General features: G+C 60.2%; 3 protein-coding genes and 2 long non-coding RNA genes across 6 annotated transcripts; 3 read left to right on the top strand and 2 right to left on the bottom strand.

Annotated features, from left to right (window-relative positions):
• Positions 1-350: 350 nt before the first annotated feature.
• On the top strand, positions 351-3,283 carry USE1 (unconventional SNARE in the ER 1). Its single transcript, XM_025457956.3, has 8 exons — positions 351-517; positions 843-892; positions 1,050-1,128; positions 1,219-1,371; positions 1,886-1,898; positions 2,339-2,366; positions 2,672-2,846; positions 3,084-3,283. The coding sequence occupies exons 1-8, from the start codon at positions 377-379 to the stop codon at positions 3,264-3,266; spliced, it is 822 nt and encodes a 273-aa protein (XP_025313741.1). The 5' UTR covers positions 351-376; the 3' UTR covers positions 3,267-3,283.
• LOC118351591 (uncharacterized) lies at positions 3,111-5,406 on the bottom strand. Its single transcript, XR_004807246.2, has 2 exons — positions 3,468-5,406; positions 3,111-3,368 (listed from the first exon to the last, which is right to left on the bottom strand). It is a non-coding gene; the product is annotated as an uncharacterized LOC118351591 (long non-coding RNA).
• A 739-nt stretch (positions 5,407-6,145) lies between these two features.
• OCEL1 (occludin/ELL domain containing 1) lies at positions 6,146-8,398 on the top strand (the record flags this gene model as incomplete). The annotated part of the gene is made up of 6 exons (XM_035702592.2): positions 6,146-6,286; positions 6,629-6,805; positions 6,929-7,128; positions 7,345-7,510; positions 7,757-7,810; positions 7,993-8,398. Coding segments are annotated over 6 exons (861 nt in total), but the record flags the coding sequence as incomplete, so codon positions are not given.
• A 2,263-nt stretch (positions 8,399-10,661) lies between these two features.
• NR2F6 (nuclear receptor subfamily 2 group F member 6) lies at positions 10,662-20,873 on the bottom strand. Its single transcript, XM_025457957.3, has 4 exons — positions 20,341-20,873; positions 16,428-16,522; positions 12,627-13,214; positions 10,662-11,381 (listed from the first exon to the last, which is right to left on the bottom strand). The coding sequence occupies exons 1-4, from the start codon at positions 20,631-20,633 to the stop codon at positions 11,107-11,109; spliced, it is 1,251 nt and encodes a 416-aa protein (XP_025313742.1). The 5' UTR covers positions 20,634-20,873; the 3' UTR covers positions 10,662-11,106.
• On the top strand, positions 13,472-16,556 carry LOC118351589 (uncharacterized). Of its 2 annotated transcripts, none has more exons than XR_004807244.2 (3): positions 13,472-15,956; positions 16,222-16,316; positions 16,417-16,556. It is a non-coding gene; the product is annotated as an uncharacterized LOC118351589 (long non-coding RNA). The 2 variants fall into 2 exon arrangements; XR_004807245.2 differs by having other exon boundaries at positions 13,474-15,956; positions 16,420-16,540.
• Positions 20,874-23,672: the final 2,799 nt, after the last annotated feature.

The following is a 23,672-nucleotide window of genomic DNA, read 5'->3' as shown; positions in this document are numbered from 1 at the left end:
AAGCTCATAACCGTAAACTCTGGATGGGCCCCTAAGCCTCGGATTCCTGCATCCCAGGCCGTACCCAGGCAAGAACCGGGTAGGGCTGCCGGGGTACGGGAGAGCTCGGCGTGGGAAGAACCGAGCTGGAGACGGCGTGAGCGACGAATGGACCGGGTCCGTTTAACCCCTCCGGACGGGTTAAGACGCTTGAGAGGGGAAAACGCCATCTAGTCTCGAGTAGATACGGACAGTACAGCGCCTCTCCCTAAAACAACACATTAGTCCCCCCCCGCCCCCAAAAAACACATTAGTTCCGCCCCCAAGACGCAACAGCGAACGAGTGGCGGACGCGCCCGGAAGAGGCCCAAAGAGGGCACTTCCGCCCTTCTCCAAGATGGCGCCGGCGGAAGGGGCAGGGTACGGCCGGGAGATGATGGCAGCGTCGAGGCTGGAGCTGAACCTAGTGCGGTTGCTGTGCCGCTGCGAGGCGATGGCAGCGGAGAAGCGGGACCCGGAAGAGTGGCGTCTGGAGAAGGTGAGGGAAATCTGCACTGTCAAGTGGAGCTTGACTTCCGGGGGGTGGCCTCCGCGGTAGCGGACACCGGGCCCCGCTCCCCCGTCCCAACAACCGCTCTGGCCACGCCCCTTCCGGTCGGTCCGCCACGTCCACCTGCAGCGCCCGCCCCATTCCCTAGGGTTCATCTGGCCCCGCCCCCTCGGCGCGTGTCTCCTCCCCCTTTAGGCCCCGCCCCATCCTGGCCCCGCCCCTTGTTGGCCCTGACAGCACTCCCTTTGGGCAGGAGAGGGAGGAGTGGAAGGGTATGGGGGACCAGGCTGACACCCCCACTTTCCCTTCCCAGTACGTGGGAGCCCTTGAGGACATGCTGCAGGCCCTGAAAGCCCAAGCAAGGTGAGTGCAGGTGGCTACAGGGGCTTCAAATCTGGGATGGGAATCAGGGCCAGGGCCAGCTCCTGTCAGGGAATCCCTGGGCTCCAGCCCCTGCTGAGATCCTTCCCGGAACTAGAGACAGTGGACAGGTTTTCTTTTTCCTCTTCTCACCTTCCAGCAAACCAGCCTCTGAGGTGATCAATGAATATTCCCGCAAGGTGGATTTCCTGAAGGGGATGCTGCAGGCAGAGAAGCTGGTGAGCAGGGGTGCTCTACTTCCTCAGCCCTCATCACACTCACCTGCCGTGGACCTGCCCCTCCGGTGACCCCTCTTCCCCCTTCTGCAGACCTCTGCCTCAGAGAAGGCACTAGCCAACCAGTTCCTGGCCCCTGGCCGCGTACCAACCACAGCCAGGGAGCGGGTGCCTGCCACGAAGACGGTGCATCTGCAGTCACGGGCACGATACACTAGCGAAATGAGGAATGAGCTGCTAGGCACGGTAGGGCTGCCTTCCTCCCTGGTCCCTGGTCCCTGGTCCCTGGTCCCTGGTCCCTCTGGTCAGGGATAGTTTAGTGCCTGGGTGTGGCCAGAACAAAAAATGCTGGCAGGCATAGGGACACTAGGGAGCCCAACAGCCTCTGCCCTGGGCCATCAAGAAAGGCCGAGCCAGGACTTTGCTAGATGGATAGGAGTTTGGTCCGAGGCAAAAATGGTGCCTGTCTAGTTGGCACCCCAGAGTTGGCCCAGAGCATCAGATGAGTTTGCCAGTTACATGACTTTATCTCATCTTGCCACAAATAGACAAGTTTTTCCATCTGCAAAATAGGACGGCAAGTGTCTTTTTGAGCCTTTTATGTGGATCAGCTAAACCCTTCAAAATATGAAGAAACTGAGATCCTGAGGTCATGGGACTTGCCGGCGGGGGGTTGTGGGGGCAGAGTCTGAGAGCAGAAAGGATAGTTTGGGGTGCAGGACAAGGCAGGTGACTTCATGGCTCTCCCTTTTTCCCATAGGATTCTGCTGGAGGTGAGTCACCCTGAGTAAAACAGGACTTGAGGCTTAATTGTCACGCTGCCTCACATCCTGCGCCTGGCTCCCCTGGGGTCTCCCACAGCCCAGGGAGTGTAGCCCCAGGGGTGTCACCTAGCTGTGCCTGATGGGGATGCCAGGACAGAGGAGCTGGCCCCCAGAGGGAAGAAAGCTGGATACCCCCAGGCCGCAGGGCCAAGGGTAAGCCAACAGAGGGGGCCTGGGGCCTGGGAGAGCCCAAATAGAAGTGAGGAAAACTGCTTAGAAGAGAGGACTTTTGAGCTAGAGCTTTGAAGCATGATCAGGAGCTCGCTGGGAAGCAGATAAGACAGGAAACGACATGATGAGTAGCAGACACATCACAAGCAACCATCAGGAAGCTGGGAAACAGGAAACCAATCTTCTCCTTCTTCCTGCTTGGCCTTTTTTGCTTCCAGAGCCCAAGCTGGATGTGAGGAAGAGAATGTGAGTGTCTTCAGCCCTTGGGGGGAGCACGGGGATGGGAAGGGTGGAGGGTGGAGGGTGGGGCGGGATGAACCTGGGACCACTGAGGCACCAAACCATGAAGGCCCCCGCAAGCATCTAAATCACCGATCAGAAGCCACTTCTGGGGATGCTCTTCCAAAAAGCCAAAGTGAAGAAGGGGAAACGGAACCCTACGCAGGGCAGGGGCTGGAGCCATAACCTCTGGGCTCCCTGGGAATGTGTTGGTCTCTTCCCACTCCTCCACCCTGTCTCCTGCCCACCCGTCCACCTCTGTGTGAGGTCAGCGGGGTGGCAGGGCCCAGATCAGGGGATGAGAAACAGTCAGCAGCCGAGCTAGACGTCGTCCTGCAGCGGCATCAGGACCTCCAGGAGAAGCTGGCGGAGGAGATGCTGGGCCTGGCAAGGAGCCTCAAGAGCAACACGCTGGCCGCCCAGAGCGTCATTAAGAAGGACAACCAGGTGTGAGGGCCGGGGGAACTTCCTAGCCTCTGCCCGGGGACACCAGAGATGGCTCCCCAGCAGAGGGGCCTCGTGGCCAGGGCTCTCAGATGATAGAAGTTTGACAGAAGGCAGACGTGGACCCCCCAGCAGAGAACATAGTACTAGCAAGGGCCAAGAGGAGCAGACTTGCCCCCAGGCGGCAGGGAGAGGCCACACTTGGCCACAGTCCCGTTGACCTCCCCACCTCGCCCACAGACCCTGTCACACTCCCTCAAGATGGCTGACCAGAACCTGGAGAAGCTGAAGACCGAATCGGAGCGGCTGGAGCAGCACACACAGAAGTCGGTCAACTGGCTGCTCTGGGCCATGCTTATTATCGTCTGCTTCATCTTCATCAGCATGATCCTCTTCATTCGCATCATGCCCAAACTCAAATAAAGACCTGTGCTGGCCCAGCTTGTCTAGCCTCTGTCTTCCCTCCACCCGTGTCCAGGGCTGCCCTTTGGGCTGGACAACAATACGGAGGCTCTTTGCAGGTTCCTGAGAGCCACGGGGAACGCATGAGCAGGAGAGAAAGGTCAGTCTGGGAGGAGTAGTGACCCAGCAATACCCCCCCTTCAGTCCCTCCGTGGTACCTACCCCACACTGAAAAAGGCCACGTTCCAAGAAGACACAGGAGCCCCCGGCTGGTAGGGTCAGAGCCAGACACGGTGCCTTCAGCCTGTCCGGTTGCGGTGAAGCCCGGAGGGTGGGAGGGGAATGGGGATACCTCTGGACGTCAGCCTGGAGGAGAGAGCGTCAGTGCTGGGCCTTGCTTGCGACTGAAGGTGAGAATTCAGAGACAGGACTTAGTCCAGCCACAACCTGAGCTCTCAGGAAACTAGAGAGCCTTCACCAAGCCATTCAACAAACACACGAGGGTCTGTGGGAACTCTGCCCTGCCAAGGACATAGCCTGATCATTTCAGGTGAGGACTGCGTGGGCACTACTCCAGAGTTGGACCCTGGAAGAGGTCATGGAGTGGGAGTCCCAGGAGAACCATCAGTCCTGGGCTCTGCTCACCCTCCCTCCAGATGTCAAAGGTGAAGCCTGTGAAGGAGGTGACCAAGGGAGCTCAGTGAGAGAGGCTGGGCAGGTAACAGGTGCACTAGGATGTTTGTCCCAGGCCTGTGAGAGTGGCCACTGTGGGAATATACATGGAAGTACCCACGTGGAGGGTCAACGTCAACATGGGTGTAAAAACACCAACTAAAGTTTTTTATAAGCTCTAATGGCAACTTTCAAAAAATAGATCTTAAGGGGCACCTGGCGGGCTCAGTCGGTAGAGGATGCAACTCTTGGTGTCAGGGTTGTAAGTTCGAGCCCCACTTTGGGTATAGAGCTTACCTAAAGTCTTTGAAAAAAAAATCCATCTTAAGAAGGCTCACACAAGATGCAGAGATGGTTCGATAGGAAGTTTGTTAATAGCCATATTCATGCATCAGGAAACAAAATCAGAGGGTAAAATCGTACTTTGTACTGTAGAGTATCCATTACTCAATATCCCTCAATAAACAATAAGCAAAAAATAAATACAATTTTTAAAAAATAATAATAAGCAATGATAGATATTGCCCTCATTTAACTGCAGAATCTCAAGCCAAAAACAGCACTCAATATAATGAACAAATACTGGCAATACTGCCACCAAATACAGGAGGGTGGAGGGGGATGCCCACAGAATCCACCCAACTCCCCCAGAGGTTTAACATCGTCTGGAAGTGCTGGTCAATTCAACTAGACAAGAAAGAATTGAGATTTAAAAATGAGGACAGGGCAGCCCCATGGCTCAGCGGTATAGTGTCGCCTTCGGCCTAGGGCGTGATCCTGGAGACCCGAGATCGAGTCCCATGTCGGGCTCCCTGCATGGAGCCTGCTTCTCTCTCTGCCTCTGTCTCTGCCTCTCTCTCTGTCTCTCATGAATAAATAAGTAAAATCTTTAAAAAATATATAAAAAATAATTTTAAAAAATGAGGACAAAGGCAAAGTTAATTTGCAGATGATAGGACTATATGAAAAACTCAAAGTAACTAAAAAAAAGCTATTTAAACGACAATTTAGTAAAACAGCAAGGGCTTAATGAATATTTAGTTTCCTTCATGCGGGGAAAAAAAAAAAGCTGCAAAATGTATCAGACGATCTCACCTATAATAGTAAAAGAAGAGATACACTACTTGGTTAAACTACATCCTTGGTATACAAAGAGCTCCCAAAAATCAACAAGAAAAAAAAATGTGCAGGAAAAGAAAAACATATCGTCTCTGAACTTTTTCTCTCACCAGATTAGTTAAGATGTAAAACTTCTTGTGGGAAACTGTAATAGCCCTGGAGTTAGAAAAGTGGGGGACCTCCTGGGTGGCTCAGCAGTTGAGCATCTGCCTTTGGCCCAGGGCGTGATCCTGGAGACCCAAGATCGAGTCCCACATGGGGTTCCCCGCATGGAGCTTGCTTCTCCCTCTGCCTGTGTTTCTGCCTCTCTCTCTGTGTCTCTCATGAATAAATAAATAAAATCTTTAAAAATTTTTAAAAAGTAGGACAACCCAGTTTCTCTCATATTTTTAAAATATAATTTTTGGGGATCCCTGGGTGGCTCAGCGGTTTAGCGCCTGCCTTTGGCCCAGGGCGCTATCCTGGAGTCCCGGGATCGAGTCCCGCGTGGGGCTCCCAGCATGGAGCCTGCTTCTCCCTCTGCCTGTGTCTCTGCCTCTCTCTCCCCCTATGTCTATCATGAATAAATAAATAAATAAATAAATAAATAAATAAATAAATAATCTTTTAAAAATAAAATATAATTTTTGAGTAAATAGATAAGTACAAGTTTTTTTATTTTTTTATTTTTTTTTTAATTTTTATTTATTTATGATAGTCACACAGAGAGAGAGAGAGGGGGGCAGAGACACAGGCAGAGGGAGAAGCAGGCTCCATGCACCGGGAGCCTGATGTGGGACTCGATCCCAGGTCTCCAGGATCGCGCCCTGGGCCAAAGGCAGGCGCTAAACCGCTGCGCCACCCAGGGATCCCTATTTTTTTATTTTTTTAATAAATTTATTTTTTATTGGTATTCAATTTGCCAACATACAGAATAACACCCAGTGCTCATCCCGTCAAGTGCCCCCCTCAGTGCCCGCCACCCGATAAGTACAAGTTTGCTAAAACCACTGGTTTTTCAGGCCAAAAAAACAAAAACAAACCCTGAGGGTCAGAGAAGGTGAGCGGCCAGCTCCAAGCACACAGCAGGTCAGGTTCCCACTTCCCTTACCGCGGGGTGCCGCCCCCTCCCCGCCAGCCCCGCCCAGCCGCGCCCCACCCTGTGGAGCGACCCCGCCAGTTGGGTCCAACCTTTGAAGTTAAAGCACAACCTGGACTCGGGCGCGTCTCTGGGAGCGGACCCAGGCTCGGAGACCCGGACGCTGGGACAGGTAACCCCGGACGGGAGCCGTCCGTGCGGCCTGCAGCTGGGGCGGAAGTCCCGGGGGGCTTCCCGGGGGTGGTGTCCGCGGGCTTCACGCGCCCTGAGCAGGCGAGGCTGCAGCAGCGCGGGGGTTAACTGGAGGCGGGGCCCACCCGGGATGCGCGCTGACGTCACGGGCGCAGCGCCTTTCCGGGTTGCGCCGCCGGGGGCGGGCTGCTGTGCGAGCCAATCGGGTGCGTGTATGCAAATGGAGGAGTGGGCGGTGGCGGCCGGTGCGCGGCTCCGGAGTCCGCCCCCGGTGCTCCCGCGGCCCCGCCCGCCCCAGGCGCGCGCTTCTCCGGCTCCGCAGGCCGCTCGCCGACCGCCCCCGCCACGCGCGGGCCACGGCGCCCCCCGCAGGACCCGCTCGCCGCCCCGGGGACGCCCCCCCGGCGCCTCGCCGAAGCCGATGCCCACCCGGGAGCCGCCCAAGCCCCGCGGCCACCGTGGGGACCTGCAGACCCGCCCGCCCGGCCCTGGGCCCCCGGTGAGTCGGGGCGGGAGGAGGGCGCCCAGGTGTGGGGGGCCGTGGCTTCCCCACCCTGGTTACCGGGGGGGCGGCACCCCGCGGCAAGGGAAGTGGGGAACATGATTCCTGCGGCACCTGCAGCGACTGGTGCCCCCAGGCCGGGAAGCCAGCGCCCCCCGCGCTCTGTGCGAGCCTCAACTAGGAGCCCCCAGGGCAAGGCCCAAGAAGATTGTATTTGAGGATGAGCTGCCCTCCCGGGCCCCCTTGAGCACCAGGAAGCCTATCGAAGCCATCCCCAGGGAGCACACGCCAAGGCCCCAGCCAGTGCCCGACTATGAGCTGTGAGTGTCCCCCCACCTTGATCCTGATGCCTGGGAACAGGGAAGGGGCATAGAGGCTGGGGCTTCGACAAATGTATAAGAGTTTACCGAATAGTAAAAAGAGAAAAAGAGGTTTTGGGGCCGGGAGTCCAACATGGGCAAAGTAAAACAAATTAAACTGATTGGGGGAAGGGTCGGGCTCTTTCCGCCCCGCTCTGACCCACTTGAACCCCGCAGGAAGTACCCACAAGTGAGCAGTGAGAGGGAACGCAGCCGCTACGCTGCGGTGTTCCAGGACCAGTACACAGAGTTCTTGGAGCTCCAGCAGGAGGTGGGCTCGGCCCTGGCAAAACTCCAGCAGCTGGAGACCTTGCTGAACTCACTGCCCAGGCCCCGAAGCCAGGTCAGCCCCAGCAGACACCCCTGGCCCACAGCCCTTCCAGGTGGTGGACCCTGGGCTCTGGGACCCCCTCTGGGTCCAGGTCTCTGGGCCCCTTCCTCTTCAGGGCTGGTTGAGCACCACAGCATAGTAACCAGGGTCAGCCCTGGAAGTCTGCACCCCCGGGTCACTTTGTCTGAGCCTCAGTTTCCCCATCCATCCTTGAGTTCAGCATCCTCTGAGCACCCCCAACCCCTTCTCTACTCGCAGAAGGAAGCCAACGTTGCTGCCCGCGTCTGGAGGGAATTTGAGAAGAAGCAGACGGTGAGTTGTGCCCCCGAGCCCCACAGGCCCGCCTTTGCACACCCCATCCTCCCAAGAGGCTCAGTGAGCCCAGTTTCAAGGAGAGGAAACTGAGGTCCAAAGAGGAAGAGGTGAAGGGTTGAGCCTCCGAGGGCCAGAGGCCAAAGCACCACAAGGACTCTCCTGGGTCTTGCCCTGCCCAGGACCCCAGCTTCCTGGACAAGCAGGCTCGCTGCCACTACCTGAAGGGCAAACTCAGGCACCTCAAGATGCAGATCCAGAAGTTCGATGAGCAAGGAGACTGCGAGGGCTCTGTGTACTTCTGAGCGCCCTGGAGGACAGGCGGAAGGACATGGCAGGGTGGCCCTCTTGCCCTGTACTTGCCTCTCTTACTACCTTCTGGCTCTAGCTCCTTCTGTTACCCCTTCCTGGGGTAGCTTTGGCAAATGCCTCAGCCTTTGAGACCCAGCTCGGATGGCACCTCCTCCAGGAAGCCTTCCCAGAACCTCCACAGGGACCACTGGCCCTGAGCCCAGATCTCAGCCCATCCCCTGGAAGCAGGTCTTGCCTGAGTCTGTGTCTCGGTGCAGTAAATATTTATGAAATGCCTACTGTGTACAGCCGCTTAACACTCCTGATTTCACTCAGTTGGCACCAAAAAGTTGTTCTTCCATCTAATGGAGTTAAAAATCAAAATTCCAGGAAAGCGACTTATCCACACAGGGTGTGAACTCTGGTCTGTCCAGAGGGCCCCCTCTCCACCAAGAGCCCTCATGTGACCCTGGATGCTGAGGGGCCGACATCCAGCATTACTTGCTCAGGCAGGCTTGGGCTGGGGGAGCTCCATGGCCCAACAGTTTCCAGTAACCAGGGCACCTGGGTGGCTCAGTCAGTTGAGCATCTGACTTCTTTTTTTAAGGAGATAGTGTACCTGCTTCAAGATTTTATTTATTTATTCATGAGAGACACAGAGAGAGAGGCAGAGACATAGGCAGAGGGAGAAGCAGGCTCCCCCCAGGGAGCCCGATGCAAGACTTGACCCCAGGACTCCAGGATCCCACCCTGAGCCAAAGGCAGACACAACCGCTGAGCCATCCAGGCATCCTGAGCATCTGACTCTTGATTTTGGTTCAGGTCATGGTCTCAGTCCCCAGGCTCTGCTGAGAGTCCGCTTCTCCCTCTCCCTCTGCCCCTCCCCCTGCTGGCAAGCATGTGCTCTCTCTCTAAAATAACTAAATAAATCTTTTTTCAAAAGTTTCCAGCAACAGGACTGTAGAGGATCCTCCCTAGTCTTGCTCAGTGGGCATCACGCAAAATTCATGTGACATAATGCTGGGGACCTCCTGAAGGGGGCAGACTCAGCCCAGGGGCCCTGCTGGAGTCCCTGAGGCCCACCCAGATAAATGAGCCCTTAAAAATCTCCACTTCTGGGACGCCTGGGTAGCTCTGCACTCAGGCCTAGACAGGCATCCAAGTCTCTGGCCTGGGGACCGGACAGCAGGACAGACAGGATGGTCTGCTCAGTTCTCAGATGTGCTAGGAATCTAAGAGGTCATCACTGTCCCACCCAATTGGAGGGGACATACATTTGCTTCCCCAAAGGACACTGTGGAAGGTGCTGACTCAGGGCAGAGTCGGCCTTCCAATGGGAGCCCAGTATCCTCTCAATCCCATTCCTACTTTAGGCCCTGCTGGGGGGCAGAGCACACCCCTGAGACCCTCCTATTCATTCCACAGGAAGTGGATTCAAATGCCCAGTCTTCCCTCTCAGGCCTCTTCCAAGATGGACATGGAAGAGGCTGGGTGCTCATGGGGAACATTTTGGAGGGTTAAGGGCTGAGCACAGGCCAGCCTGTGGAGCAATACCTGAGTTCTGTCCCATTGATGCCTTTCCCATCAGAGAGGCCAGGATGGCAGGGCCCTGCCTCCCCCAACATCAACTTAATTGGGTCCCCATTTCAGCTGGTCCTTAGCTGTCCTTACCTGTCCCACCGTCCAGATCCCAATCTCTGAAATGGGAGGTTTTATTAGTTACATGTGAGAGGAAACCAAACAGGCTCAGGCACAAAAGGGTAAATCTGGGATCATGAGACTGAAGCATCCAAAGGTTTTGGATATGACAGGCTCCAGGGACTCCAAAGGTATCCTGGGAAGTTGGTCTACCTATTTTGGCTCCTTTTTTTTTAATTTTATTTATCTGTCAGAGAGCGAGTGAGCACACACACAAGCGGGGGGGGGGGGGGGGGGGGCGGGTAGCGGCAGGCAGAGGGAAAGGGAGAAGCAGGCTCCCACCTGAGCAAGGAACCCCATGCCAGACTCCATCCCAGGACCCTGGGATCATGACCCAAGCCAAAGCCAGATGCTCAGTCAGCTGAGCCAGCCAGGCACCCCTTGGCTGTTTTCAGCTCCATCCTCCTAGTTCCAGATCCCGCCATCGAGTGGCCAGCTCCGGGCTGCGTGCCTTCCCTGAACCCATCCCTGTGGCCAAGGGAATGGAGGGCTCTGTCTGGGGTGAGATCATGTGGCAAGAACTACACGGAATGTTTCTCCAGAGGACACTGGGGCCCGGACACCATGATCAAGGGCTGACCAAAGGGAATAGGGTATTTGGTCCGGGGCACGTGTGCATCTATGAGGCTCACCGTCACAGCCCAGAGCTTGAACCTGAACCTGAGCCATCTGCAGGATGCCACCCACCCCTGCAGACTCACTAGCTGACTGCAGGGCCCTCTCCCTGCCCCCAGCCGTTTCCCCACAAAAGCAGCAAGGCAGGCTGTTGTGAGGTTGTGGGTGTTCCAGATGGCTGGGGGTGGGCAGCCATGGTAGGGTGCCCCCCCATCCTGCCCTCCCCTCACAAAGATGATGGGGGCTGTGCAGGTAGGAAACGTCTTTATTATTGGCCTTGATTCATTCCTCATGTAGTGTCCATGGATTACATGTCCAGAGGATCTGCCTGGCAAATACTACCCCTGCCGGGCTGCAGCTGCCCCTCAAGCCCAGACACCAGGCCTTTGTCCATCACACACGGGAAGCCAACCTCACCATCCCAAGAGCTTATGCTTGGGGTGCCCGGCTCCAGGCTGCCCCAGAAATGAACTGGACCCTCGGTCCCTCCCCCTCTATTCTGGCCAGAAGTCCTGGGGAGGCCGAGGCTGGAGTCTGGACAAGCACTCTCTTTTTGGTTTCGTGATCATTTAAAAAACAGAGAAGACAAACATTTCACAGTCTTTAAAAAATAGTAGGAGTCTGGTGAAAGAAGCCAAGGTCCTCCACTCGGGGGGCCCCCCGTGAGGCCGACACATCCAGGTCCCGTGGGGTCACTGGCCTGAGCCATAGGGCCAGTTGAAGGTACTTCCCGACAGCAGCATGTCTCGGATCAGCGTCTCAATGGGCGTCTTGCCCACTAGGCGCATGAAGAACAGCTGGGAGATGAGGGAGGCAGGGACCGCGCGCAGGGCGGGGAGTCGCAGCAGCAGGCGACCGAAACGCTGGGGCTGGGACGGGTACTGAGCCCGCACGTACTCAGTAAGGGCCACCTGTGCCTTTTCCTGCAGGCTTTCCACATGTGCTGGGTCCGAGAGGCCGCAGGCATCTGGGGAGACAGGGCAGGGTCAGGAGGGTGGGGAGAGGTGGGAGGACACCAAGCCCCCCACTCAGGGCTCCGGGTGCTGGGAAATGGAGTCCTGAGGGACAAATGGGGTCCTCAGGCAGTGTCAGTCCTCGAGAGACTGAGGTGGCCTCAACTGAGGACAGTGACACAAGAGTGTGGACACTGGTGTCTCCAGGACAGGGGAGCCCCAGCTGAGGCCTTGGGCAAGGTGACAAGTTCTAATCAAGCTCAAGGGGAAGAGGAACTAGGGAGGGGACTCGAGAAGGAAGGCAAAGCCAGAGGGGGTGTTCAGCCAGAGTGGCCTGGAGTGGGAGACCCATGAAGGGTGGGGCAGAGGAAGAATCTTCTGGGGGCAAGAGGCGCAAAGCTGCATTTATCAAGTGAAAGCCACCTCTCAGAGTGGCCTGCGTCTCATTCCTGCATCCCTGGCCCCAAGAAGACCCCTAGTGGGATCTGGAACCTTCCAGATGCAGAACCAGCTGCGCCACCAGTCTCTGGAGTGAGGTAGGGCATTCAGTGGCTAGGTGGTTAACTAAAGACTAGGAAGGTCCTGGCCGGCCCCGCCCACAGCGGGAGGGACTCCAAGACCCGCCCCTGCCCCGTCCCACGCGGCACAGCTGCCAGGAGGCTAACTAGGGGGCGTTTGGGGAGCCCTGGGTCAAAAGTCTGGGGGCCCAGGAATCAGGGAGTGGAAAGCTCAAGGGAGGCCAGAACCAGGTGTCAGGGTATCCCCGCCTGGCAGGCGTCTGTAACTGCGCAGTAAGCAGGAAGGCCCGAGTCGGCAGAGGAGGGTCAGGGGTGTTGGGGAGGACGAAGATCGGGGACCAGGTGTCAGGGACCTCCCCTCCCTCATCCTCCGCCTCTGGATCTGCTCACTGAGCACCAAGAGCACCCTGATGAGGGGGTAGAGGCTGGGGTCTCAGGGAGCCTGGGAATCCGGGAGAGAGGCTGTTGGGTGACCTGAGCCACGCGTCCAGGCCCAGCTGTGGGTCTGGAGAGCAGGGCTCAGGGCTCTTAGGGAGCCCTGGGATCAGGCGTTGGGGGCATCAGGGTGTCACACCGCCTGTCTCTCCTCCACTGGCCCCCCAGCGGCGCCAGGCCGGCAGGCTGAGGGTCAGGGAGGGGGGTCCTCTGGGGGCCGGGGTCAGGGTCCAGGTCGCCCCCCACCACCACCCGTCCTGGGAGACAGACACACACACAGACACACAGACGCGCGGCGCATCTCACCGGGCGTGAAGAGCGCGATGGCCTTGAGGCAGCCGTACTCGGCCGAGTCGACCTGCAGGCGGCCCAGCTTGTCCACCTGCTCCTGGAAGGCGCGCACCTGGTCCATGAAGGCCACGGCGCGCTCGGCGGCCATGGGCGCGGCGTGCAGCCCGGCGGCGGCCAGCAGCGGCGCCGTGTGCAGGGGCAGCGCCGCCTGCGCCGCGTTCAGCACGAAGAGCTCGCTCCAGCTGAGGCGCAGCAGCGCCACCTGGTCGGCCACCGGCAGCTCGGGGAAGAAGGGCGCGTGGCGCGCCCACTCCACGGTGCTGAAGAGCAGCCGCGCCGCCAGCTCGCACACGTTGTCGATGCCCAGCACCGCGCCCGCCGCGCCGCCCCCCGCGCCGAACGCGCCCGCCGCGCCCGCCCCGAAGCGCCCGGCCGCCGCGGGGTAGGGCTCGGCGCGCAGCAGCTGCGCGATCAGCTCCGACACCGGCTGCCCCGGGAAGAGGTCTCCGCCCGCCGCCGCCGCCAGCGCCGAGCCCGGGGGGCTGCCCGAGGACGCGGCCACGGCGCCCGGCAGCGAGTGCGGGATGCGGCCGCGCTGCACCGCTGGGGGGCGGAAGGGGGACGCGGAGGGGGCGGGGAAGGGGGGAGCCGGTCCCCGCGGCCCGCAGCCCGCAGCCGTGGGGAGGCGGGCGGGGAGGGGGCAGGCGGGTGACGAACACGGGGTGCGGGACAGGGATTGAGGGACACGGGGAGAGACACCAGAGAGGAGCGAGGGAGGTGGCAGGGAGAGGGAGGGACGGAACAAGGGGGAAAGTGGGTAGGCGTGGGGGGGGGGGCAGGTGGAGGGAAGAAAAGGGGGGAAGATAAAGTCATCACAGGGTCACTCAGCCCCTCCCCCAAAGGCTCCCCACACCCAGCCTTTCCCTGGTCCCCCAATCCCCCCCATGCGTGCACAGAAGGACCTGCAGGCCCCACCCTGCTCTGCCCTGTGCCCCAGCGGAAGGCCATTTCCAGCCACCAGTCCCACCCCGCTTCTTGCAGAGGAGCATAGGGGGTGGGATGGGGCCCTTGGGTGAAGACTAATCTAATTCGCACCTGGCCCCCTCCCTCTGGACGATGTGAGCTCCACTCAGCAGCCATGGAGGCCTGACCTGTCAATCATGCCCCCATCTGCCCATCATGGGGATCTCAGAGCTGACCATAGGGCCAGGGAGGGGTCACTTTCATTCTGCTGGGGTGGAGGGCGGCCCTGGCCAGCCTAGCCTTGAAGCTAGTGATCTCTCCTACAGCAATGGGATCTTTTCTCTAGCTCCCAGCCTCATCCCACCCCCAGATCACGGCTCCAGGGGGACCCCAGAGCTGGGAGTGGAGTCCCAGCCTATAATAGGTGCTCAATAAACATTAACTGCCATCAGTAGCCTTGCCTGTTAAAGGAGAGCACCCACTGCTGGCTTCCCAGGATTCAGGTGAATAGGAAGAAGGAAACTGAGGCACAGAGAGGAGGAGGGGTAGCCACAGGTTTACCTGACCTGTGCCAGGGTGGTTGGGCTGAGGGCCAGACAGAAACTAACTAATGATCTTTAATGAATTGGCATGCCCCGTCTCATCTTCATGAACTCCTAGCCAACAGGCCACAGAATGAATGGGGAACAGAATGTGGGTGGAAGTCAGGGCCTGAGCAGGTTAGTGGGGGCTTTAGGTTCGAGGATTCTTGTCTCAGAACCAACTGTCAAAGATCAGATCCCAGCTCAACGCCCCGGCCCCAGCCCCGCCAGGGTTGGGTGGAAGACCTATTCCTTCCGCCTTTGTTCACTCAGTCCTAAACCCTATCCCCACCATTCATCCATCACCCAGCCATGTTCCTACCTCAGTGCCTTTGCACTCACTGTTCCTGCTTCCTGAGATCCCCTCCCCCAGCTCTTCCTCTTTATCCAGCCCAAACTGTGTGGGTTCAAGTCCCAACTCTAGTGCTCTCTGACCCTGGCAAATGGCTTCACCTCTGCATTCTGTGCTCAATGTCCTCATCTGTAAGATGCAGGTAGTAATGACAGTGATGACACCAATCACTAAATTAATGAGAATCTAACTTACTTAGAACAGCACTAGGCATATAGGAAGGGCTCAATGGGTAGTAATTCAAGCCAAGAACATGTATTAAGCACCTTCTATGTTCTAGGCCCTGGACTAGTCACTGGGTATGTGTCAGAAAACAAGACAGGGATCCCTGGGTGGCGCAGCGGTTTGGCACCTGCCTTTGGCCCAGGGCGCGATCCTGGAGACCCGGGATCGAATCCCACATCGGGCTCCCGGTGCATGGAGCCTGCTTTTCCCTCTGCCTGTGTCTCTGCCTCTCTCTCTCTCTCTCTCTCTCTCTCTCTGTGACTATCATAAATAAATAAAAATTAAAAAAAAAAAAAAAGAAAACAAGACTAACGCAAGTCCCTTCCCCCAGGGAGTGGACATCCTGGTGGGGGAGCAAGTAGATAGTGCAAAATAAAGGGGGATGGTGAAGAGTAATCAGGAGGGCTTCTCTGAGGAGGTGTTCTTTGAACAAACCTTAAAGGAGGTAAGGGACGCCTGGGTGGCTCAGTTGGTTAAGCATCTAACTCTTGATTTCAGCTCAGATTATGATCTCAATGTTGTGTGATTGAGTCCTGTGTTGGTCTCCACGCTGGGCATGAAGCCTGCTTAAGATTCTCTCCCCCTCCCCTGCAGTCCCTCCCTCCACCTCTTAAAAAAAAAAAAAAAAAAAAAGGTAAGGAAGCCATGCAGGTATGAGGTAAGAGTGTTCCAAGAAGAGGGAACAGTCTGTGCAAAGGCCCTGAGGTAGGACTGTGCTTGGGGCATGAGCTGTGATTATTTCCCACTCCTGACACTTTGGAGAGCTGAAGTACATCAGGACTTCAGGTCATGGACAAGCAGAAGCAAAGGTTGTGGAGGGCGAGTCATCCCTGAACTTGAAAGGACAAGAGTGTAGTCGGGCAGTTTTAAGAGAGAGACCGAGCAGCCACTGCCAGCTTCTTTCACAGAGGCCAGCAGAGAGGAAACTAACTTTAGAGCAGGAGAGACCTAAGATGCAGGGAAGAACTGCCAACCTGCTCCTGGGGAGGCCGGCAGAGACAGGAGCCCAGCATGGGGCTCTTAGCCAGTGAGCCAGGTCCTGCTCCCAAGCCCACCGGGCTCCATGTGGAAGTCTCTGGGTTCCAACTGAATTCTAAGAGTGAATTCTAGAGCTTGGTAGAACTCTAGGCCCAGCTGCCCGGCACGTGTCCACTCAAGTCCCCAGGGCAGAAACAAGGGGCTGGGCCTCCCTCTGGCTCCCAGTGCCCAGGGTCAGGCGGAAGGGTAAGCTGCCCTTTGCCTTAATCGGGCGAGTTCCTGCCTTGGACAAACACAAAGCAGGGGGTGGAGGATGGAAGAAACCAATCAAAAAAAAAAAAAAAAAAAAAACCATCCTTGTTCAGTGTTGGCCAGGCTAAGGGGCACAGGGGTCACTGAGGTGTCAGGGCCAAGGAACCTGACTCTGAGGCCAGGGGCCCTGGCAGGGAGGGGCTGAGGGGCAGAAGAGTCCTGACGTGGGCCTGAATCAGGGTGTCCCCTGCATCCCCAGCTCCACCGCAGCCACCAGGTGACTATGGATAATTGGATTCCTCCAGCCTGGGGCCAGACTGAGGCCCACGAGATTGTGGGATCGGTGGTAACGAGGTTAGCAGGCGCCAGGCCCCACCCTCCTCGGCTCCCAGACCCCCGAGAAAGGGAGTGAAGGCGAGGGCTGTTTGCTCACCCTGTGCCTGCCCCACGCCAGCAGGTACTCACCCTCCTTCCTCATGCCCACCCGGAAGCACTTCTTCAGGCGGCAGTATTGGCACTGGTTCCGGTGATGCTGGTCGATCTGGCAGTCACGGTTGGACCTACAGGCACGCAAGGGGTCACCGTGACACCCACATCCTGCCCCCTGAGCCACCCTATAAGTCACCTTTGAAGGCCGCACCTGAGAAACATCCATGCCCCCTACCCCGGGCTGGGCAGGTACCCTCCCCAAGGGGCACAGGGGCTAAGCCTGCAGGTCTGCAAAGGGGAAGAGGACAATGGACGGTGGGGACGAATGGAGTCTGCGGCAGAGTACATTAGCACGCCAGGGAGGGTATATTGGGACTGGGTTTTGAAGGATGAACAGAAGTTCAGAACAGCTCCCTACTCAGTGGGTAGTCCGCTTCTCCCTCTCCCCTTTCCTCCCCCTCCTCCCTGCACCTGTAGGGAGGTCACGCTCTGTCAATTAAATAAATAAAATCTTAAAAAAAAAAAAGTTGCCCAGAACAGAGAGGCAATTCCACGCAGAGAGCACGAGGTGAGCTGTAAAGTTGGAAACGTGCAAATATGAAAGCCTCAACGGTCTCATTTTACTTGGTCATTGCTGGGCCGAGGGTGAGGTCTTTGTCCCAAGGGCAATGTGAGAACAGCAAAGGTACACGCTCAGGGAGCTGGGCTTCTGAGCTGGGCTTCGGGAGTTACCTAAGAGGCTTGGGGCCAGGCCAGGGCCCATCCTCTACGGGCACAGTAGGGCCGGGGTATTATCACCCCACACAGGACCACCACGAATGAACGAATGAATGAACAAACCCCTGTGCCCCCTTTAAGACCTCAGACCCATGTCCCCTCCTCCAGGAAGACCTTCCAGACTCCTAACTGAGCCAAAGAAGCTTCCCCTGAGTGGCCCTCAGGGATCACTGCCTGTTGCAGGGATGGGACAGGGCGCCCCGCCCTGCAGGACACGGAGCTCCCCATCCAGGGGCAGCCCCCAGCCGGCAGGTTCAGGCCCTCGTGCTTCACATTTCTCCAGTGCTCCTTCCCCCCGGCCCCTGCCCCTGCCCCTGTGCTCCCTCGGTGTCCCTCCACCCCAGCCTCGAAGCTCTCCGAGGCCCGGCTCCGGGGACAGAGAGACACCCCCGGCGTCCCACCTGGGCCACCAAGAGGGTACCCAGAGACAGTCAGCATAAAACACTCGATGCAGTTAAAATCTCAACACCGCTCAGCCGCAGACACTCAGCCCCAGCCCTACGGTGGCAACTTCTCCACCGAGACTCAGTTTCCGCATCTGGAAAGGGGAGGCCAGATGCCGGCTCTCTATGGGATGCACTGGGCCTGGGGGGACCTGAGGGGTTTTCGGGGAGGGCAGCAGGACCCAAGCCCAAGCTGGGGGCGGGGGTCTCAACGGCAGGCTCAGGACAGCGGAGGCCCTGGGGATCTCCAAGGGCCCAGGTCCCACAGCGCCAGCCTCGCAGCCCAGGCCTCTGTCCCCTGCCCGGCCCGAGCCCCCAGGAAGAGGCCCCGCTAGGGTGGAGGGAGTTCAGGCAGAACCAGAACAAAGCCCAGCAGGCAGGCAGTGGGAGGGTCCTGGGCAGCCGGGTGGAAAGAGCCAGGCCTGGGGCGGGCAGGCAGGCAGGCAGGGGCCCAGCTCCGGGCCCCTGACCTGGGGCAGGGGGCGGGGGGGGGGTTCCCAGAACCTTCTGCCTCGACTTCCCCAGCTGTGGATTTGGGAACAGATCTCCTGTCCCTCCAGATGGGGAAACAGTAAGTTCCACCTGTTATCCCACCTAAAGAGCACATGCTTTGCCCAACCCTATGGTCCAACGCAGCCTCCTCCCTGGGCTTCTGGCCTCTGGTCCAATTTGATCACTTGCCCTCCCTTGCTCACGTAGCCTCCTCAGCTCCCTGTCATCCTCAGTCCAGGACTTCAGATCCACTCGCTTCCAAGTCCTCCCAGGCCTGGGTGGTCTCATCTTACCACACTGCTCCCCTAACCTGCCACTGAGCCTTTGCCTGGGCCACGCTCTCTACAGGAGTGCCCTTCACCTCCTCTACCTGCCAAACCCCTCCTGCTTCAAGGCCTACTTCCCATGGACCTCCTCCAGGCAGCCCTCCCTGAACCTCGCGCAGAGCCAGCCCCACTCTCCCCGGGGACTCCGGACCCATCCTTCCCTCGGGCACAGCCCAGACTCCACAGGCAGGCAGCATCTGTGTCTCACTGTGTCTCCTCCAGACTGGGAGGGCGCCGGGATTGGACTGGGGTCTCTCTGGGGGGGGGGGGGGGGGGGGCTGGCATCAAACCTGCCCGGCTAGGCCCTGTGGGGACTTTGCGGAACCAATCTGAGGCTCAGAAGGGGCAGTGATTTCACCAGGTCCCACGGTGCAGAGCTTCTGCGGCGAAGGACCTGCCGGCCCCAAACAGCAGCCCCCTCTCCTGTCTTGTAGCTTCCTGCTCCCTTCAGAGGCCCCTGAGACCCCAGAACCACCTAAGCTCCTCCCTTGCCCTCCCCAAAGACCCGGCCAGAGAGCAGGCAGCTATTCCAGCAACAAGAATGAGGCCAAAGTCTGGTGGCCCAGTTACCACTGGAGGAGGGAGCAGGCCAGCTCTCCCACACACACACAGCTACCCCAGACCAGGCCCTGACCGCAGACCCGGGGCCAAACTCCAGCCTCTGGTGCCCGGTGCCCCGCCCTGTGGCCTCACCAACAAGCCCGCCATCAGCTGCCCTCTCCCTGGGGACACCCTGAACCAGGACTCAGCCGCTCCCCTCTTCCCAACCCCAGTTCCCCTTGCTAAGCCCCAACTGGGGCAGGGTCTCTCTCTGGGGGACCCGGGGCCTTGCCAGGACCTCTCTAGGCCTCAGTTTTTCCTATCCGGAAAATGGGACTCTCCAGACTGGCTCTGCAGAGCCTGTACACGTTCATGTTGGGGTGCAGGGCAGGAGCTTGGCAAGGAAGCAAAAGGACACTCGCGGAGGACTGGTGGGAAAGGGGGCCCGGGGCTAGACACCCCAGCCCAGCATCAACCAGAGAAAACTAGCAAGGCCACACCCTGTCAGTGGGGCCTCCAACCCAGGAGGGCCCGGGGCTCCTTCTTTGGAAACATTCACCCCCCACCCCGAGGGGGCCAACCGAAGTTTCAGGGATTTTCCAGGAGCCCTAGGTCTGCGCCCACTCCTGATGGGGGCAGGGTTGGAGCAGCCGAGGTGTGGTCAAATCCAGGCGCCCTCCCAGCCCTCCCAACGGCGGTTTCCAGTGACCCAAGGCCCAGGGTGAGCCCAGGGTTGGGGGGGAGGGGGGCAGCTCCCCGCTGATGGGCAAGCCCGGCTCCCCCCACAGCAGGGCTACCCATGCGAAAGAGGCCGGAGGCCGCCCAGTGCCACCCCTGCCTCGCTCCCGCCGCCGCCGCCGCCTCGGTGGCCAGGGCGACTTTGGAAGTGATATTTGACCCCAAGGGCGCGCCGTATCGATCCGCGCGGCCGCAGACAATGGCCCCTGGACGCTGCGAGCCTCGCAGTCCAAGTTCCACGTTCGATTCCCGCAGGGTCCCCTGCGCTCCGAGATCCCCAGGAGAAGGGATGCCCTGAGGTTAGGGCCCCACCCCTGACAGCACCCCCAACCCCTCCCTGCGCGGAGATGACCCCTCTCGGGAGAAAAGGAAGGGAGGGAGAAGGAGCAAGGAACTGGGGCGGAAGCCGCCAGGGACCACCTGCCGGGGGGACCTGCACCGATACAGCGCCGACTGTATACACAATCCCAGGAGTGCAAGGGAGGGGGGCGGAGGGGAGCTGTGCCCCTATCTCGGAGCGGGGAGTGGAGGCCTGGGGAAGGTCAGCGCCAGGCCCAAGGTGACCGAGCAGGTCAGAGGCCCGGCCCAAGGCGGGCCCGGTGCACGGCGGCGGTGCGCGGGTAGGGGGCTCACCGGCAGGTGTAGCTGAGGTTGCGGCGGATGCTCCGCTTGAAGAAGCTCTTGCAGCCCTCGCAGGTGAAGACGCCGTAGTGCTTGCCGCTCGACTTGTCCCCGCACACCACGCAGTCCACCTGCAGCCCCGGCCGCTCCTCGTCGCCCGGCTCGGCGTCGCTGGCGGCGCCGGGGGGTGAGGCCGAGTCTTCCTCGGCCGCGCGCGGGTAGCCGCCAGCCTTGTCCACGCCGTTCGTGTCGCCGCCACCGCCGCCGCCGCCGGGGCCGCCCCAGCCGCCGGTCACCATGGCCATAGCCCCAGGGCAGCGGGGCCGGGGCGCCCCCTCCGCGCTCCTCCCTCCGGGCACCCCTCTCGGCCCGGGGGGACCCTACCCGGCGCGCATCCGGGCCCGGCGCGCGGGGGGCACCGGCTGCACCCCCCAAAAAAGTTTTGCAGCAACTTCCTGCGGCCGGTCCGCGCGCCCGGGCAGAACTGGTCGGGCCGGTTCCAGGCCAACTTTCCCACGCGTGCGCGGGGCCGGGCCTGGGGGCGGGAGGGGGGGCGCGCTAGAGGCGCGAGCCGGGGGCCCCGGGGACTCGCGCCCCGCCGCCCTGGGGCCCCGGCGGGGGCGCGCGGGCCATGGCCCGGCCCAGGCTGCGCAGGGGGCGCCCTCTGGCCTGGCCGCCGCGGGGCCGGGGGCTGCGGCCAACTTAGCGGGCCGCCATCCGAGCGCGGGAGGCCGGGGGGAAAGTTTGGCCGCAAGTTACGCGGCCGCCCGCGGCGCGGGGGAGGGGCGGCGGGCGCGCGCCGGGGCCGGTCGCCGCGCCCCCCGGCTCCCCCGGGCCCCCAGGCGGCCGCTCGGGGCCTGCGAGGCTGCGGGCCGGCGCTTCCCGAGCTGCCGCCCCCTCTGCGGCCGCGCCTGCCCGGCCTGGGCCTGCGCCTGGGCCCGAGCCTCGCTCTCGCCGCCGCCGCCGACCCCGCGCGCCGGCCTCGCGCTGCGGCCGGTTTGACACACAACGTTCCATTCGCGGGGCGGGCGGGGGGCGGGGGCGGGGGCAGGGGCGCGCGCCGCGGGCTGGGGGCGGGCGCTCGTTGCCCCGGCGACGGCCACCCTTATAAGGGCATGGGTGGCCTCGCTCGGCGCCCGGCGCCCGGGCCGGCGGGAGGGGCGAGGGCGGAGCACGGGGCCGCTCGGCCTGACCCTCCCCCCTCCATCCCCCCACTGCCCCCGCCCTCGCCCGACTCCAGCCTTAACCCCTGCCGGGCCGCGGCGGGAGCCCGGGCCGCCGCTGCCCTCTGCCCTTCCGCAGCCTGCACAAGATGTCTCTCCGAGGCCCTCCCCTCCGCCTCCGGCCTTGGACGATGCCTCGCTCAACCGCCCTCGAGGCGCACCTCGGAACCCTACCCCTGCATTCCCTGCAAAAGCAATAATGGGGGCCGGTTGCACCCGGGGGGCACGCCCCTGCGCAGTACACACACACACACACACACACACACCCTGGGGCATTTCTTTGCACAGTTGCATGATGGATTGTGTTTGCTTCCTCTTCCAGAAAGTCGCCGCGTCCGACCCTCACCCCACCCTTTCTCAGCTCGGGCTAACACCTGGTGCTGGGAATCTCCAGGGCCAAGGGATGTTGTGGTCTGTGGCCGGCGGGGGTGCGAGGTCAGGGGCCCCCTCGCCAGAATTTTAGGCCTCTGGGGGCAGGGCACCCACCCGCCCAGCTAGGCTCGAGGCAGCAGGAATGCCCACCATCCCTACTGGGGCCTGCCCCCCTTTCCTCTCTCATTTCCTTTTCTTTCTGTGCTTCACATAAAGGGCTTGGCCAGGCCACCGGCTGGACTGCAGATGTCTCTTCCAGGCTCCCAGGAGCCTCTCAGTTGCCGCTGGCTTACAGCTTCCCCTGCCCCCCTCACTCACTGGGGACGACCAGCATTTATTAAGTGACATTTGTTTGTCACCCCCCCCCCCCCACACACACACACACACACATCTCCCGCCCAGGCAGCGCTGGGCTGGGCAAGCCTGAGCTTCTAGCTCTGGGCCTGTTAACGTTTAACCAGCTGGAAAAGCCCTTCCTATGGTGACCTTTCACCTTGGAGTCCCGCAGGTCCGGTGTTGGGCCTTATCTCCTGCCCTGCCCTAGGCCCCGGGCCCAGAACTGGACACCAGGGCACGTGGCTGGGCCTCTGAGAGCTGCCAGCAGGAAAAACAGTGCCCTCTGCCCCCACAGGCCCTCCCCTTGCAGAAAGAGGCCTTGGGAAAAGGCATGTCCTCCAGATTACATCTGAGGGGGCAGATATACCTTGGCTTCGGTGGGGGGGAGCTGGGAGATCTGGGAAATCTTGGAGATCATGCAACATTTAAAAGGCTACCAAGGTAACGTAAAAGCCAGGCACAATGCACCCAGCCTGGGCCTCTGGGGCCCCCAGGGAAAGTCTGGCTGGGTGCAAGTTGGAGGAATCTTTAGCAAGTGCAGGAAGCCAAAAGACTGTGGTTAGACATGAGGGAGGACTTTCTGTCGGACTGACTAGAGTGGAATTCCCGGCCCTGTAAGCCCTGCTGGAGATGGGGGTCTGGATGGTTAGAGAGGACCATTTTGTTCTGGGATTGCCTGGAAATGTTCTGGAGGTGCTGGCTGGTTATTTGGGGTTGAGGACAGGGGTCCCAGGTCTCTGGTCTGCACTTTCCAGCATTCTTGGGCAGGGGAGAAGGAAGGCATCTTGGGAGACCAGGTTCAGGGAAGGGAGTCAAGGGGACCTGAGAGTGGAGGGGCAGGGACCTGGAGCTTGAGGGACACCAGTTGCGGGGTACTAGGGCCGGTTTGGAGGCAAGGGGGAATATCCTAGAACCTCCGGTAGGTCCCACCCCTCGAGGGCGGCCCTGCCCCCTTCCCCAAGCGCCAAGGCCCCGAGCCCCCTGGGGCCCTCCTGGGCTGGGGGGGTGGGGGTCGAAGTCCGGCCCCGCCCCCTTGACCCCTGCCCGCGGCCCCGCGGTGACATTTGACCTTGCGGCGGCTGCAGACCGGGGACAAAGAGCCCTGGGCCCATCTGCCGAGGGGGCACCCGTGGGAACGACCAGACCCCGCTCCCGGCGGCCTGGGAAGCGGCCCCTGCCCCCCTCCGGCAGCGCAAACTCGTTCCCCACCCTTCCGCAGGTGACCTTGTCTCCTTCTGCGGACTGGGGAGACTGTGGGACTGGGGGGGCCTGAAGTCACTCTTGCATTCTTGGCAAGAGGAGATAAGGTCAGCTCCCCTGACCCTCCTCAGCACCTTGCCCTCCTCAGTTTCTCTGCTTTCTTCAAAGCTGGCCTTTGTCCAGCGAGATTGCACCGACCGAAGGTCACCAGCC

This window comes from Canis lupus, chromosome 20 (genome assembly GCF_003254725.2).
Source record: "Canis lupus dingo isolate Sandy chromosome 20, ASM325472v2, whole genome shotgun sequence".
NCBI lineage: Eukaryota > Metazoa > Chordata > Mammalia > Carnivora > Canidae > Canis > Canis lupus.
Note: the sequence above shows the minus strand (reverse complement) of the source record. Positions and strands in the feature narration are given on the sequence as shown.